At 49.1% G+C, this 13,205-nt stretch overlaps 1 protein-coding gene across 5 annotated transcripts in view; it reads left to right on the top strand.

Annotated features, from left to right (window-relative positions):
* BTBD16 (BTB domain containing 16) overlaps nt 1-5,326 on the top strand; it is a 44,136-nt gene extending 38,810 nt beyond the window's left edge. For 2 of the 5 annotated variants that reach the window (XM_045068852.1, XM_045068851.1), the window contains 2 exons: nt 1,840-2,028; nt 3,074-5,326. In XM_045068852.1, coding sequence (XP_044924787.1) covers nt 1,840-2,028; nt 3,074-3,142 — 258 coding nt within the window. In that variant the 3' untranslated portion in view covers nt 3,143-5,326. Of the gene's footprint in view, nt 1-380; nt 480-1,839; nt 2,029-3,073 lie in introns of all 5 variants that reach the window. The other 3 variants (XM_045068850.1, XM_013055737.2, XM_045068849.1) reach the window with 3 other exon arrangements.
* The last annotated feature ends 7,879 nt before the right edge of the window (nt 5,327-13,205 follow it).

Here is a 13,205-nt window from a genome sequence, read left to right as displayed (position 1 = left end):
TAGACAGACTGCCGACCTCCGGGGTCAGCACACCTCACGATACCATGAGTATGGAGTGTCTTTTAGGCCCATTAAATTGGAGCAGATGCTTTATTCCAAAGGCCTGCAAGCCCCTGAACCTCTAAGAACATGCCTAATGCATTCTTCACCCCACTAGAGGACTCACAGAGCAATTAATATGTCACTGAGTGCTAACCCGAGGGATTTGTGAAGTCACTACAATTTGGCCCTTCTTAGGCTAAAATTGCTGTTCTGTTTTAAACCAGCAGTCAAATTGGTCACTTTTGTTTTAGCCAGAATTTTTTTTACTGTGTCCTCATGCCATTGAACACTGAAGATTTCTTCCCCACTCCTCTTGTTGTTTATCCTTCCCAACTTAGGAGTATACAACTCATTCAGAAATGATTGCCGTATATGGATTCTTCTTTGAGATAAAGGGAATCAAACATGATACTACCTCTTATAGTTTTTACATGCAGGTAAGAAGGACAGAGCCCAGGAAAGGTGTGTCTCTGAAATGGTCTTTTAGATTCATATTAAATCATTATTCAATGCATACTAAATCAATAATAATTGGTTGATCACTCGTTAATAATGACCATGGAATGTGTTGTAAGCCTGATATTAATCATGTTTCTACAACACGATTTGATTTGTACAACTTTGGGTGCTTGCTATCGTTGGCCTGTTTAATTGATGAAGATTTCCAAACTGAAAGTCTTCATATTCGAATGGCCTCTATTGACAAAGCTGGGGTTAAATTCTAGATTCTGACTCCACTTTCGGGGCTCAGCACATCATCTGTTCGTACATGGTGGGTGATTCTTTATTGATGGCCCCTCTTTGGTGGAGGTAACACATAGTGCCCACTCTGAGAGAGTCAGAGCAGGCAGTGGACAGGACACTGGTGAAGTCAGGAAGGCAGATGGCTTCGCCTCGGTGCTCCTGCTAGACCTCTGGAAGAGCACTGTGTTGAAGAGCAGAGTCAAAGTCAAGCTGCATGGTGAGCTGTGTGACCTTGGCAAGCCAATGAACCTCCCTATGTCCAGCATCCTGAGCTTTAAGATGGAGAAGGTAGGCTTTGGGCAGTATTACTGTGTTAATTTGTACAAAGGCCATTGGAACAGGGCCTGACCCATAAAGCACTCTGTGATAATGATGGTGACATTGACCATGACAACTATGACCAGGGACTGCTGTGTTCCACTTAGGATTTTCTTTATAAGTCTCTAAGACATCAAGCTCCTGGAGAAACCATATCTCATTCATCTTTTTCTTATCACTACTAATCATAGTACCTGGAATGCAGGGGAGAATGTTTGTGTCATGAATGGATAAATGGACAGATGCATGATTGAAGAAAAGGGAGTTTTTAGCCCCAGCTTTGCCACCCCCCATCGCATACCCTTGAGTGAGTCACATCTCTTTCTTGCATCAGTTCTTGGTCTTCAGTGACTCAGGCACTTCCCTACATAATGGATTTTACTGGATGGGAGAGATGAATTCTGTAACAACGCCCGTTGAAATGCTCATGTGAATACTATGTTGGTTTTTAAATTCAGGCCAAGCAATCGTGAAGACCTTCCAATTCAGTACAGCTTGACATAAAGGCATTTTTCTGGGTTCACCAAAGCCCAGTCTGTGAGTCAGTGGTTTTGCAGGGTGAGGGCTCTGCTACTAGCTGACTCAGCAGCAGCAGCTCTCAGGAAATGGAGCTCTGGGGGGGAATAGTCCTTTGCTCTGGGCATACATTATACGGAAGAGCCAATGAACCAGGTGTCGCTAACTCTGGGTCACCCCACTTTCAGTTCCGCCTAAGATGGATCACCCTCTTTGCAGAGAGTAAAGCACACTGACTTGGGGTTCCCGTCCTTGCTCTATGAGCACGGCCCTGTTAGCCTGAGAACGGAGCGCTTGGTGAAGTACGAGATCAGAGCCCAGACCCTGGTGGACGGCAAGTGGCAAGAGTTCAGGACCAACCAGATCACCCAGAAGTTTGGGTTCGTCAAGCCATCCTGCAAAAGCCATGTGAGTGTCTGTCTTTGACTTTTCTCCTTAATATCCGTTGTGCTCTTTCTCTCCTCCACCCCTTGTTGGGGATCCCTAGCTTTACGTCTCCAGAGATCTCCAGGGGATGCTTGCTCACTTTCTAAAAGATAATCACAGCTCCACGTCACGCTAGAGAGAGAACTTGAATGAAAAGCTGAGGGACATTGAAAACTCTCACTATAATGCCAGCTCCCTTTTATAAATGTCAAAGGGTACTGTGCTAGAGGAGCAGAAACTGGTGGAGTGTTATCTGTCCCCTCCACCTCCACTGTCACCTACACATGGCCTGGGATGTGCACCAAGATCCGTGGCCTGACCTACCTGCCTCAGTGGCCATGCCAGCTTCCAGGTGATTCCCTACCTGGCCCAGGTCCTGACAGGTGAAATCCAAAGATGGCCAGGGAGCCTGGCTATAGTCCTACAAGGAACCTGGGAATCCCAGAATTTCCGGGGGGCTCCCTTGCTGTCCTGTAGGGAATGGGACTCGGCTTTAAGCCAAAGAATTGTTCCCAGTCCTGACTGCACATCAGAACACTGGGCCCTTTGCATGGTCTGCAGCTCTGAGCCCCACCCAGCTCCTTAGACCAGATAGGCCACCGCACCGCCCAAGCATTGGTGGTGTTTAAAGCTTCCCAAGCTATTCTCTGTAATGTCAGGAGCCAAAATAACAATTTCCCTCATGGAGGTGGGAGCAGGGCGGCCAGGATATTGTCTGGGAGATAATATAAAGAGGATTTCTGAGGTGTCTGAAATGTTCTTTACTGTGGTCACCCAGGAAGACTCACTCATGAAAATTCACCAAGCCGGACCCTTAAGAAGTGTGTACTCTATTGTATTTATGTTATACTTAAATTTTTTAGAGTTTGTTTTAAAGACTTTCCCCAGGTGGTTCTCATGTGCAGCCAAAGTTGGGAATGACTGCCATATACAACTGTGAAGTCCTCTCTCTCCCTCGTCCCTCCTCAAAAGGGCAATTGTGTTTATCTTAAAAGGCCTATTTGCTTTGTTTTGTTTTATCTTTTAGGCCCTGAAAGTCCAAACTGTGGGCATCCCAATCTATGCAAGTTTTTCATTCATCTTCCCAACATCTTGACAATTTCCAGAAGGATCTATGGGATTTTTCCTTCTTCCACCAGTCTGCATAAACGAAAATAAAATGACATTGAAGGGACCACTCAAGCCTTCAGCTGACTTTCCTAGCTGGCCATGGTCTTAGTAGAACTTTTGCCCACTGTCTCAGTCGGGCTACTGTCACAGAGTACCACAGGTGGGGGAACTTATAACAACAGTCGTTTATCACTCACAGTTCTAGAGGCTGGGTGTCCAAGATCAAGATGCTGGCATATTCAGGGTAGGTTCTGGAGGGGACTGGCTTCCTAGTTCAGAAACAGCCATCTTCTTGCTAGGTCCTTGGAGGGTAAAAGGGACTAGGGGACTCTCTGAGGCCACTTTGTAAGGGTTAGAGTGGTGTCCTTGTGACCTAATCAACTCACAAAAGCCCCACATCCTAAAACCATCAGCTTTGGGGGTTAAGATTCAACACAGGAGTTCTAGGGAGACTTTCAAACTGGAGCACCACGTTTCTATCATTTGTGGATGGAAAATAGCAGACCTGAGTCCGTTTGCTATCCTTCACCTCAGAGCACCTGGAGGCCAGCCCTAACTTACTGCCTTCACAGGAGCACTGTGATGGGAGTGTCAGCAGTTGACAACATTCTCCAACTGGGAGTACCAAGTGTTCCCCTTTTCATGATGCTTCTCTACTTGCTGACCAGGACACACCTGACCTCTGTCCCTGCAGTTTTTGGGGGAGGACAGGGAGGGAAGGGAACAATTACAAGATAGAGAGTGACTTGCAGACCATCCGCCTTTTTAAATGGAGTTCAGTGGTTTGGAGAAAGTGAGTTAGAGAGTTTTTCTTCCCACTTTGTGGATTAGTTTTCTATTGCAGCGTAGCAAAGTCCCATAAATTCAGGCTTGAAACAACATGCATTTATTATTTCACATTTGTTGCATATTAGGAGTTCAGGTAGCTTTGCTGGGTCTCCTGTTCAGGGTCTCCCAAGTCTACAGTCTAGAGGCAGCAGAGCTGTGTTCTCATCTGAAAGCACGACTGGGGAGAACCCATGTCCCAGTTCATGGAGTTGGCAGATTTATTTTCTTGCAACTGCATAACTGAGGGCCTGGCTGCTTACTGGCTGTTGGGAGAAGAGCATCTAGGCCCCAGTAACCCCCAAATTCCCTGCTGGCCATCTCTACAGACATTTCAAAGCATGGCTCTTTATCCTTCAATGCTCTTTATCCTTCAGTCTCTTTGATGCTAGTCTGCTAAGACAGAGTCTTGTATGATGTATCATGTAACTTAGGAGTGACATCCCATCACCTTAGCCATATTCTCTGGACTAGAATTGAGTCACGTTCCACCCACACTCAAGGGAAGAGGACTATACAAGGGCGCATCCTGAAGTGTGTCCACCACAATGGGTTATCCAGTGTCTTTGGAAGAGTGATAGAGCATCCTTGATACTGCGCAGACAAAAAGGTAGGTAAATTTCGTCTAACAATCACCTTAGAATCAGACATGGGCCTAGGGAAATCCTTCCAGCAGAGGACTGATGCTCTGTACATGGTAAAACGGGAGGGAGAGAGGCTGGTGGGAAGATGGGAAGGCAGCCCAGCGGAGGCTTTGGAGGAGAGGGACGGATGCATTCTTTCCCAGGTGCATCCCCCCTTCTCTTCTGCAAGCCCGATCCCATCTCCCTCTACAGTTTGCTTCTGGCCGGGTCCAGACCATGAGAAGGACTGGCAGGGGTTTGAAGGACAAGAGACTGGGAGAAGCCAGATATTTTCAGCGATGGCTGTGTCTCCTTCATGGCTTCTGCCTGGCAGCCTCCTGCCATGGTCCCAGTGCCACCAAATGGCCCTACTTCTGGGTCTGTGTCCCTTCAGTGCGAGGGGCAGTGCAGCCTTCCTTCTACTGCTGGTCTCTGGGCTTCCCCCTTCTCCTGTTTGACTTCTTAGTTCTTCCTTCATCCCCACGACCAGTTCTCTGTATCATATTTATATTGTGTGTAATCCCTGGAGTCCCATGTGCTTTCCAGATAAATCCTTGACATAAAGGGTTTTGAGAAGTTGGTCAGAGTGGCGCAGTGGGATAGATTGTTGGAAAGCACTGCCTCGATTATGCTTCCCATCCCTGCAGGGCTGGGGCGAGGGTCAGACAAGTCGGGCACACACCTTGCACCAAAATTCTCAGGAATTTAGATAAATAATACTTTTAAAGTATTTATTTATTTATTTATTTGAGAGAGAGAGTGAGAGCACAAACAGTGGGAGCAGCAGAGAGAGAGAGAGAGAGAGAGAGAGAGAAGCAGACTCCCCGCTGAGCAGGGAGCCCAATGCAGGGCTCGATCCCAGGACCCTGGGATCATGATTTGAGCTGAAGGCAGACGTTTAACTGACTGAGTCACCGAGGCTCCCTGTGAGATAAATGATATTTTAATAAATAAAATAAAGCCACTAAAAATCTATGATGCAGGCTGGTGGGTTACCATAAGGTGAACATGCACCTAGGAGAAGCTCCCAGATCAAAAACAGGTCCACACCCCAGACACCCCCCTCCTGGTCACTACCCCTGGAAAGTAAACACTATCCCTACTGTCGCCATTTATTAGTTTGGCCATTGAGTTTCAAAATTGAGTAGACCGTGTCATCCAGCCCGTCCTCTTCTGGGCCCGCTTGCGTATGTTCAACATCTCGTTGAAGAGATTCATTTATGTTTCCACAGGGAGCTATGGTTTCTTTCCCAATAAGCACGAGAGTTTCATTTTTCATTTTTCAAAACATGAAATGTTATTTCTAATAATACAGGCTTGTCAAAGAAAAGAATAAGAAAACACAAGAAAAGAAAAGCCACTGAGACTCCCATCACTCAGAAGACTGGCAGGCAACCTCTTGGAAATCTTTTTAGGGACACTTATAGGTTTTTTGCCATTCAAAATGGGGTGATAGAGTGCATCTTCCTGAGAACCTGACTCCCCCATACACCAAGAATGAAACAGAATGTTTTCTTTAACAGAGGAGTACGGTATTTGGGGAAGAAGACAATGATGTTTTTGCCTCACCTCCAGACTAATTGTGCTAAGTCAGACAAGTCGCTCGTCGCTTACCCTCAGGGAACATTGCTTGTCTATAAAAAGGGCCTAAACCAGTGCCTCTGCTTCCCCCTGGGGACCATGAGCTGCTGGGTGGGACAGTCCCTCTCTGGGCCACCAGCCGCTGTGCAGCCATGGGGGCAGGGCACTGTGCTGCTGGCTCTAGAGAAAGAGCAGCCACATGGCATTTTTCCACACTCCTGTGGGGTGACAGAGAAGATAAGATCTAGAAACTTCTGAAAAGCAAGTCTGCAGTTGCCCAGGAGAGAAGAAGCTGTTTGGAGGCTCTGTGACAGGCATGACTGGCCACCTTCTAAGCGAAGCAACAGTTCCAGCTTGGTCCTATGGAATATGCAAACCCGTGATCCTGGAGCTGGCAGGAGTGGGAGAAACTTGCAACATGGCAGTGCCCAAAATGCCTCCCTGGGGTGAATAGTAAAGCTGCGAGGGGTCCAAAAGCCAGGGAGGTAGGAGGAAGACACCCGCGAAAGGATGGGGTACGGGGCTGAAGGGCACGTCGGGTGCTGTCCCGTGGGAAATGCCATGTGGTTCTGACCGGGGCGTTGGGACAGGGTGAGGGCGGTCTCATTGGGAAGGTAGCCCATCCCTGGGCTTTGGAGGGTGGGCAGTGTCCTTGCAGGGGAGAGCGGGTAGGGCATGGCACCCTGGGGGAGCTCAAACAGCGAGGAGTGGCAGGTCTGCGGCTCTTGAACTGAAGCCCCACGGGGATCCCCTGGGAGCTGGCGCAAGAGCAGGAGCCGGGCCCCAACTGCGAGAGGCTGACCTTGTGGTCTAGGGGGTCCCCCGGGGACCTGCGCTTTAACAGGTTCCTGGAAGACCCTGAGGCAGGACGTCTGCTGCTGAGCCCAGAGACTCCGAATCTGAAGGTGTCGAGTCCCCCAGCAGGGTCCCCCTCCTTACCGCGCACACCCGACTGCCTTCCTGACCCAGCTGAGACGATCTGACACAACCACCAAGCCTGTGAAGGGAGCAGAACCTGGGGGGGGGGGGTGCCCTAGCAAGGGGGGAACTGCCCAGAGCAATCCAGAGCCCACCCGTTTCCACTAGGGGGCGAGGTCTGCCTCAGAAACGGGAACCGGACTTTTCGTGGCAGAAATTTGCAACCAAAAACTTGGTCTTGCCATCTTCTTGCTTTGTAGTTGAAAGTGAACTTTGTACATCCTGGGTGAGGTGCGGGTCCTTTAACGTCTACAATGCTCACATCATAACATCTGTGAGCTCAGGAAGCATGAGTCTTGAGACAAAAAAATTCTTAAAATGATGTTAAAAGCTCCTCTTTGTGAGAACTTCCCAGACTAGAATTTTAAAACCTACAGTCACGGTCCCCAAAGCAGTGATGAGGAGTGCTGGTCAACATAACCTGCTGTGTGCCACATCCACAAACACCTCTGTCTTTGCCCTTCTTATGTCTTTTTTTTTAAAGATTTTATTTATTTATTTATTTATTTATTTATTTATTTATTTATTTGACAGACAAGATCACAAGTAGGCAGAGAGGTGAGCCGGGGTGGGGTGGAGGGGTTGGGTGGAGAAGCAGGCTCCCTGCTGAGCAGGGACTCCATCCCAGGACCCTGGGATCATGACCTGAGCTGAAGGCAGAGGCTTAACCCACTGAGCCACTCAGGCGTCTCTGTCTTTGCTCTTCTTTTTTTTTTTTTTTTTTTTAAGATTTTATTTACTTTATTTGACAGAGATCACAAGTAGGCAGAGAGGCAGGCAGAGAGAGGGGGGAGGAAGCAGGCTCCCCGCTGAGCAAAGAGCCCGATGCCGGGCTCCATCCCAGGACCCTGGGATCATGACCTGAGCCAAAGGCAGAGGCTTTAACCCACTGAGCCACCCAGGCGCCCCTGTCTTTGCTCTTCTTAACACTGCATCTGGCTCACCTCCCCGGATCCTCTCCAGGAGGAATGGACAGGAGACCCTCTGCACCCGGCAACTCCTTGAGGTCTTGAAGTCCAACAGAAGAGGGTTTTGGTACTGGCTCTGCCCTCTACTTGCTATGTAGCCTTAGGTAAGTCACCAAACCTCTCTGAGCCTCAGAATCTGATCTGAAATTGGCAAGAAATCCTGTCATTTTGTTTGTTTGTTTAGATTTTATTTATTTGTCAGAGAGAAAAAAAGAGCGCAAGCAGGAGGAGCAGCAGGCAAAGGGAGAAGCAGGCTCCCCACTGAGTAAGGAGCCCAATGCGGGGCTCCAGCCCAGGATCCTGGGATCCCGACCTGAGCCAAAGCAGACGCTTAACCAACTGAGCCACCAGGCGCACCAAGAAACCCTGTGGTTAAGTGTTAAATATGTTGATGTATGATTTATAAAGCACCTGACGCATAGCAGGAGCATCATACAATTTATTCCTGCTTTTCCTTCACGGCTTGGTGACCTTTAGTCCTTGGTGAAGGTTAAGATGGACACTGTGTGATCTTGGGCAAGTTTCTTTCCTTCTCTGGGCCCACTTTCCCTTAAACAAAATGAAAAGTTAAACTAGATGCTCTTGGTGGACCTTTCCAGCTCCAGTCTTCGAGTCCTCTGATTCTGTGAGTGGAGAAGAAGGGACATGGATGGCTGAGCCTGTGAGGAGGAGGAGGAGGGTCTGGGGAAGAAGTGAGCTGTCTTGCTTTTCCAAGAGCTCACTGGAATGAGAAGGGATTAGAGAGAGTAAGAAGTATTTTTTTCCTCTCCCCTTTTTAGAGGGCTTTGCGTCCTGGAGGCTGGTGTGTCTGTGGGACCAGAGAGGAGAGAGGGATTTTGCTCTTGCAAGCCTAGGCTGAGAAGGGGAAGTGCTGGGGGGTTGCTGAGCTGCTGGGGAGGGGGTCGGCTCCCCAGAGACCGGTTGGGGGAAGTCCCAGGCTCTATCTGCCCACAGGGTGTTGGTGTAGGATGTGGTGAGGCTAGTCCTGAGGCCCGGAGAGCTGGGGCAGGGAGAAGGTGGCAGAGAGGGAGAAGCATCTGTGATGGAATCCTTGGGGCAGTGCTGTCCACTGACCTCTTCAATGATGGAAATGTCCTGTAGCCTCCCTGTCCAATATGGCAGCCACTCGCCACATGTGGCCACTGAGTACTTGAAGTGTGGCCAGTGGGACTGAGTAATTGAATTTTTAATTTTATTTCCTTTTGATGCATTTATTTTTTTTTTTAAAGATTTTATTTATTTATTTGACAGAGAGAGATCACAAGTAGGCAGAGAGGCAGGCAGAGAGAGAGAGGAGGAAGCAGGCTCCCTGCTGAGCAGAGAGCCCGATGCAGGACTTGATCCCAGGACCCTGAGATCATGACCTGAGCCGAAGGCAGCGGCTTAACCCACTGAGCCACCCAGGCGCCCTTCCTTTTGATGCATTTAAATTTATTTTATTTTATTTTATTTTTTAAGTTTTATTTATTTATTTGACAGAGAGAGATCACAGGTAGGCAGAGAGGCAGGCAGAGAGTGAGAGGAGGAAGCAGGCTCCCCGCTGAGCAGAGAGCCCGATGTGGGACTCGATCCCAGGACTCTGAGATCATGACCTGAGCCGAAGGCAGCGGCTTAACCCACTGAGCCACCCAGGCGCCCAGATGCATTTAAATTTAAATGGCCATAAGTGCAGGTAGGAGCGGGGTGACAGCAGGACCCAGCACGGAGCGAGGACTGAAGGTTCTGAAGATCAGAATCTTCAGATCAGATTCTGAACCTGATTCTGGAACCCCTCCAGGTACGGAGGCTCTCCCCAGGGCAGACCGCTGGGTGAAGGCCAGCTCCCCGAGAGCAGAGAGAAGGCAGGCTGGGAGACAGAAGGTTCTAGTCTCACAACAGCAAACTCAGCTCTGTAGGGTGGGATACCATGGTTACCCCGCTGCTTCTACTAGCACTGATGGTTATTTAAATTTAAATAAGTTAAAAAGAAATAAAATTAACAACTGAATGTCTCCATCACACTTCAAGGGCTCCGTGGCCACAGGTGGCTGAGAGTTACCCTATGGGACCAAGTGGATAGAGAAGAAAAGACTCCTATGGCTCTACCTTGTGACTTTGAGTGAGTCACGTGCCCTCTCTACTTTCATTCCCTGACTCATTCTCTCATTCCACAGACTTCTAGTGGACGCTGCCTTGGGTTAGGGTTTCAAAGGTGAACAACATAGGCCCTACTCTCATGGAGCCTACAGGGTAGAAGAGACAAGTGTTGACATATGCCTGAGAGCCCTGAGGAGAGGGAGCCCAGTTCCTGGAAAGGATAAAGTGGAGAAAGCTGACCGAGACCCCAGGCGGGGGAGTAATGCCCACGAAGGACCCTCTCCAGGGAGGTGACCCTTAGGCCCAGAGCAGAAGTAGGCGTGGAGTTAAAATAGGTTGGGTGGGGGTGCCTGGGTGGTTTAGTGGGTTAAAGCCTCTGCCTTCAGCTCAGGTCATGATCCCAGGGTCCTGGAATCCAGCCCACGTCGGGCTCTCTGCTCCTCGGGGAGCCTGCTTCCTCCTCTCTCTCTGCCTGCCTCTCTGCCTACTTGTGACTCTGTCAAATAAATAAAAATATTTTTAAAAAATAGATTGGGCAGAGAAATCAGAACAGAGACAGAAAGTAGATGAGTGGGTGCTTAGGGCCAGGGACAAGAGGAGGCTGGAGGAGTGGGGGGACATAGCTAAGGGTCACAGGATTTCTTTCGGGGCAATGAGGATGTCATGGACCGAGGGTGGTGGCCACACAGCTCTGAATATGCTAAAAATCACTGAACATGGCACGTAACTGGGTGAACTGTGTGATCCGTGATCTAACTTGTCAATGAAGCCATCAAAAGTGAAAAGAGGAGGAATGGGCGGTTCGAGAAAGCCTCAAGCCCCGAAGACAACATGTACAACCATGCCTAGAAGACACAGAAGGCCAGGCGGCCAGAGCCGGCCTTGCAAGCAGAAGAAACGGCTGGGGCAGAGGGTGAGTGGGACCTCAGAAGGACCGGAAGCCCCGGGAGCGAGTCTGGTCTTTTTCCAGAGAGCAGTCAGGAGGGTTGAAGAGTTTTTCAGCCTGGGCCTGATCTGGTGAACTTTGCATTGTGAAAAAACTCATTCTGGATGATATTATGGCAAAAGGAGAGGGGGTGGGGACAGAGCAGGACTGAGCACACTCAGGAGGCTTTGGTGGCGACCCCCGAGGAGAGGTGAGGGGGCGCGGGCAGGGATGACCGCCAGGCAGAGAGGAGGAGCTCACCGCTGCTCTGTCCAAAGGGGATGATCGTCCCCTCACTGCCCCACGTGAACGTTGACCGTGTGTCCGGCCCCGGCACCACCTAAGGGTGTGACTGTGGCCACTTGGGGAACAGAAAGCTCTTCTGCTGTCACACATTGGGTGCACACTTTTTTGTCTGAAAATAAGGGCACCGGAGGGCGGCCGTGTGAATTGGTACCGCCTTCCTGAGGACGATTCGGCAACGTGTTAGAAAAGGCCTAGGAGGGCGCCTGGGTGGCTCAGTGGGTTAATGCTGCTGCCTTTGGCTCAGGTCATGATCTCAGGGTCCTGGGATCGAGTCCCGCATCGGGCTCTCTGCTCAGCGGGGAGCCTGCTTCCTCCTCTCTCTCTCTCTACCTGCCTCTCTGCCTACTTGTGATCTCTCTCTGTCAAATAAATACATAAAAATCTTTAAAAAAAATTTAAAAATATATATAAAAAAAATAAAATAAATAAAATAATAAATAAATAAATAAATATAAAAAAAAAAAAAAAAGAAAGAAAAGGCCTAGGATGTGAAGCGCTGTGTTGGGTTATCATCACAGCGGCCCCAGGAAATCCCACCTCTCCGTGTTCGTGCCCTTGGCCTTGCCGCTCCATCCCTCGAGAGACCGGGTCTCATTCCTCCGCCTGCCTGGCCCCGGCGCTGGCTTTGGCCGATAAGAGTGCGGCAGGGGAACGTCGTGTGTGTTTGCTGCTCTACACACCTTGCAGCTCCCCCCCTTGCCCTGTGGAGACCCCGAGACCGGGCAATATAGCAGCCCTGACCAACCTGCGGGAGGCTCAGAGACCACCTGGAAGAGAACTGAGCGCCTTGGCCCAACGGCAGCACCCATTGCCGGACGTGTGAGCGAGGCCTTCTAGAGCGTTCCGGCCCAGTGGGGCCTCCAGTGAGAGGGGATTGATAGGAAAGGACTCCTCCAGCCGATCAGCAGCACCAGCAGCACCACAAGAAATGATTGTGCTCTTAGCCACGAAATTTTGGGGGCACTTTATCTCCCCACAAAAGATACTGAAATACATATCCTTTTGATGAAACAAATCCACTTTATACCGATAAAAACAAAAATTAAAAAAAATAACGAACGATTTATTTTACAAAGTTACAAAGGTGTTCCTTGAAGTATCGTTTATGATATAAAACATCGGCATGGGGGCGCCTGGGTGGCTCATTGGGTTAAAGCCTCTGCCTTAGGCTCAAGTCATGATCTCAGGGTCTTAGGATTGAGTCCCGCATTGGGCTCTTTGCTCAGGAGGGAGCCTGCTTCCCCCCCTCTCTCTCTGCCTGCCTCTCTGCCTGCTTGTGATCTGTCAAATAAATTAAAAAAAAAATTAAAACAAACAAAATCGGCATGATCTTAGAGTATCCAACAGCTGGGATTAGATAGAATATGGTACATATGGATACTATACAATCATCAAAAAGATATTGCTGAGGGGTGCCTGGGCAGCTCCGTTGGTTAGACATCCTACCCTTGATTTTGGCTCTGGTCATGAGCTCAGGGTGGTGGGATCAAGCTCCACATCAGGCTCTGTGCTCAGCCGGGAGTCTGCTTGAGATTCTCTACCTCTCCCTCTGCCCCTCCCCACTGCTCACGTGCTCTCGCTCTCTCAAGTAAACAAATCCTGAAAAAGATTATTATTATGGTATGCTAGTGGCAAGATTTCCAGAATTAGCATTAATTAGGAAAACAAAACAATTTCCAAAAGTATGATTCCATTAAAATATGCGTATTTTACTTGTATTTTGAGACAAAATTGACAGGTCCAAAGGCACGTGCAACTTCAGTCTGC

This window comes from Mustela putorius, unplaced genomic scaffold (genome assembly GCF_011764305.1).
Source record: "Mustela putorius furo isolate JIRA1106 unplaced genomic scaffold, ASM1176430v1.1 tig00003909_pilon_pilon_pilon, whole genome shotgun sequence".
Classification (NCBI taxonomy): domain Eukaryota; kingdom Metazoa; phylum Chordata; class Mammalia; order Carnivora; family Mustelidae; genus Mustela; species Mustela putorius.
The sequence above is the reverse complement of the archived record's forward strand: the minus strand, read 5'-3'. Positions and strand labels throughout refer to the sequence as shown.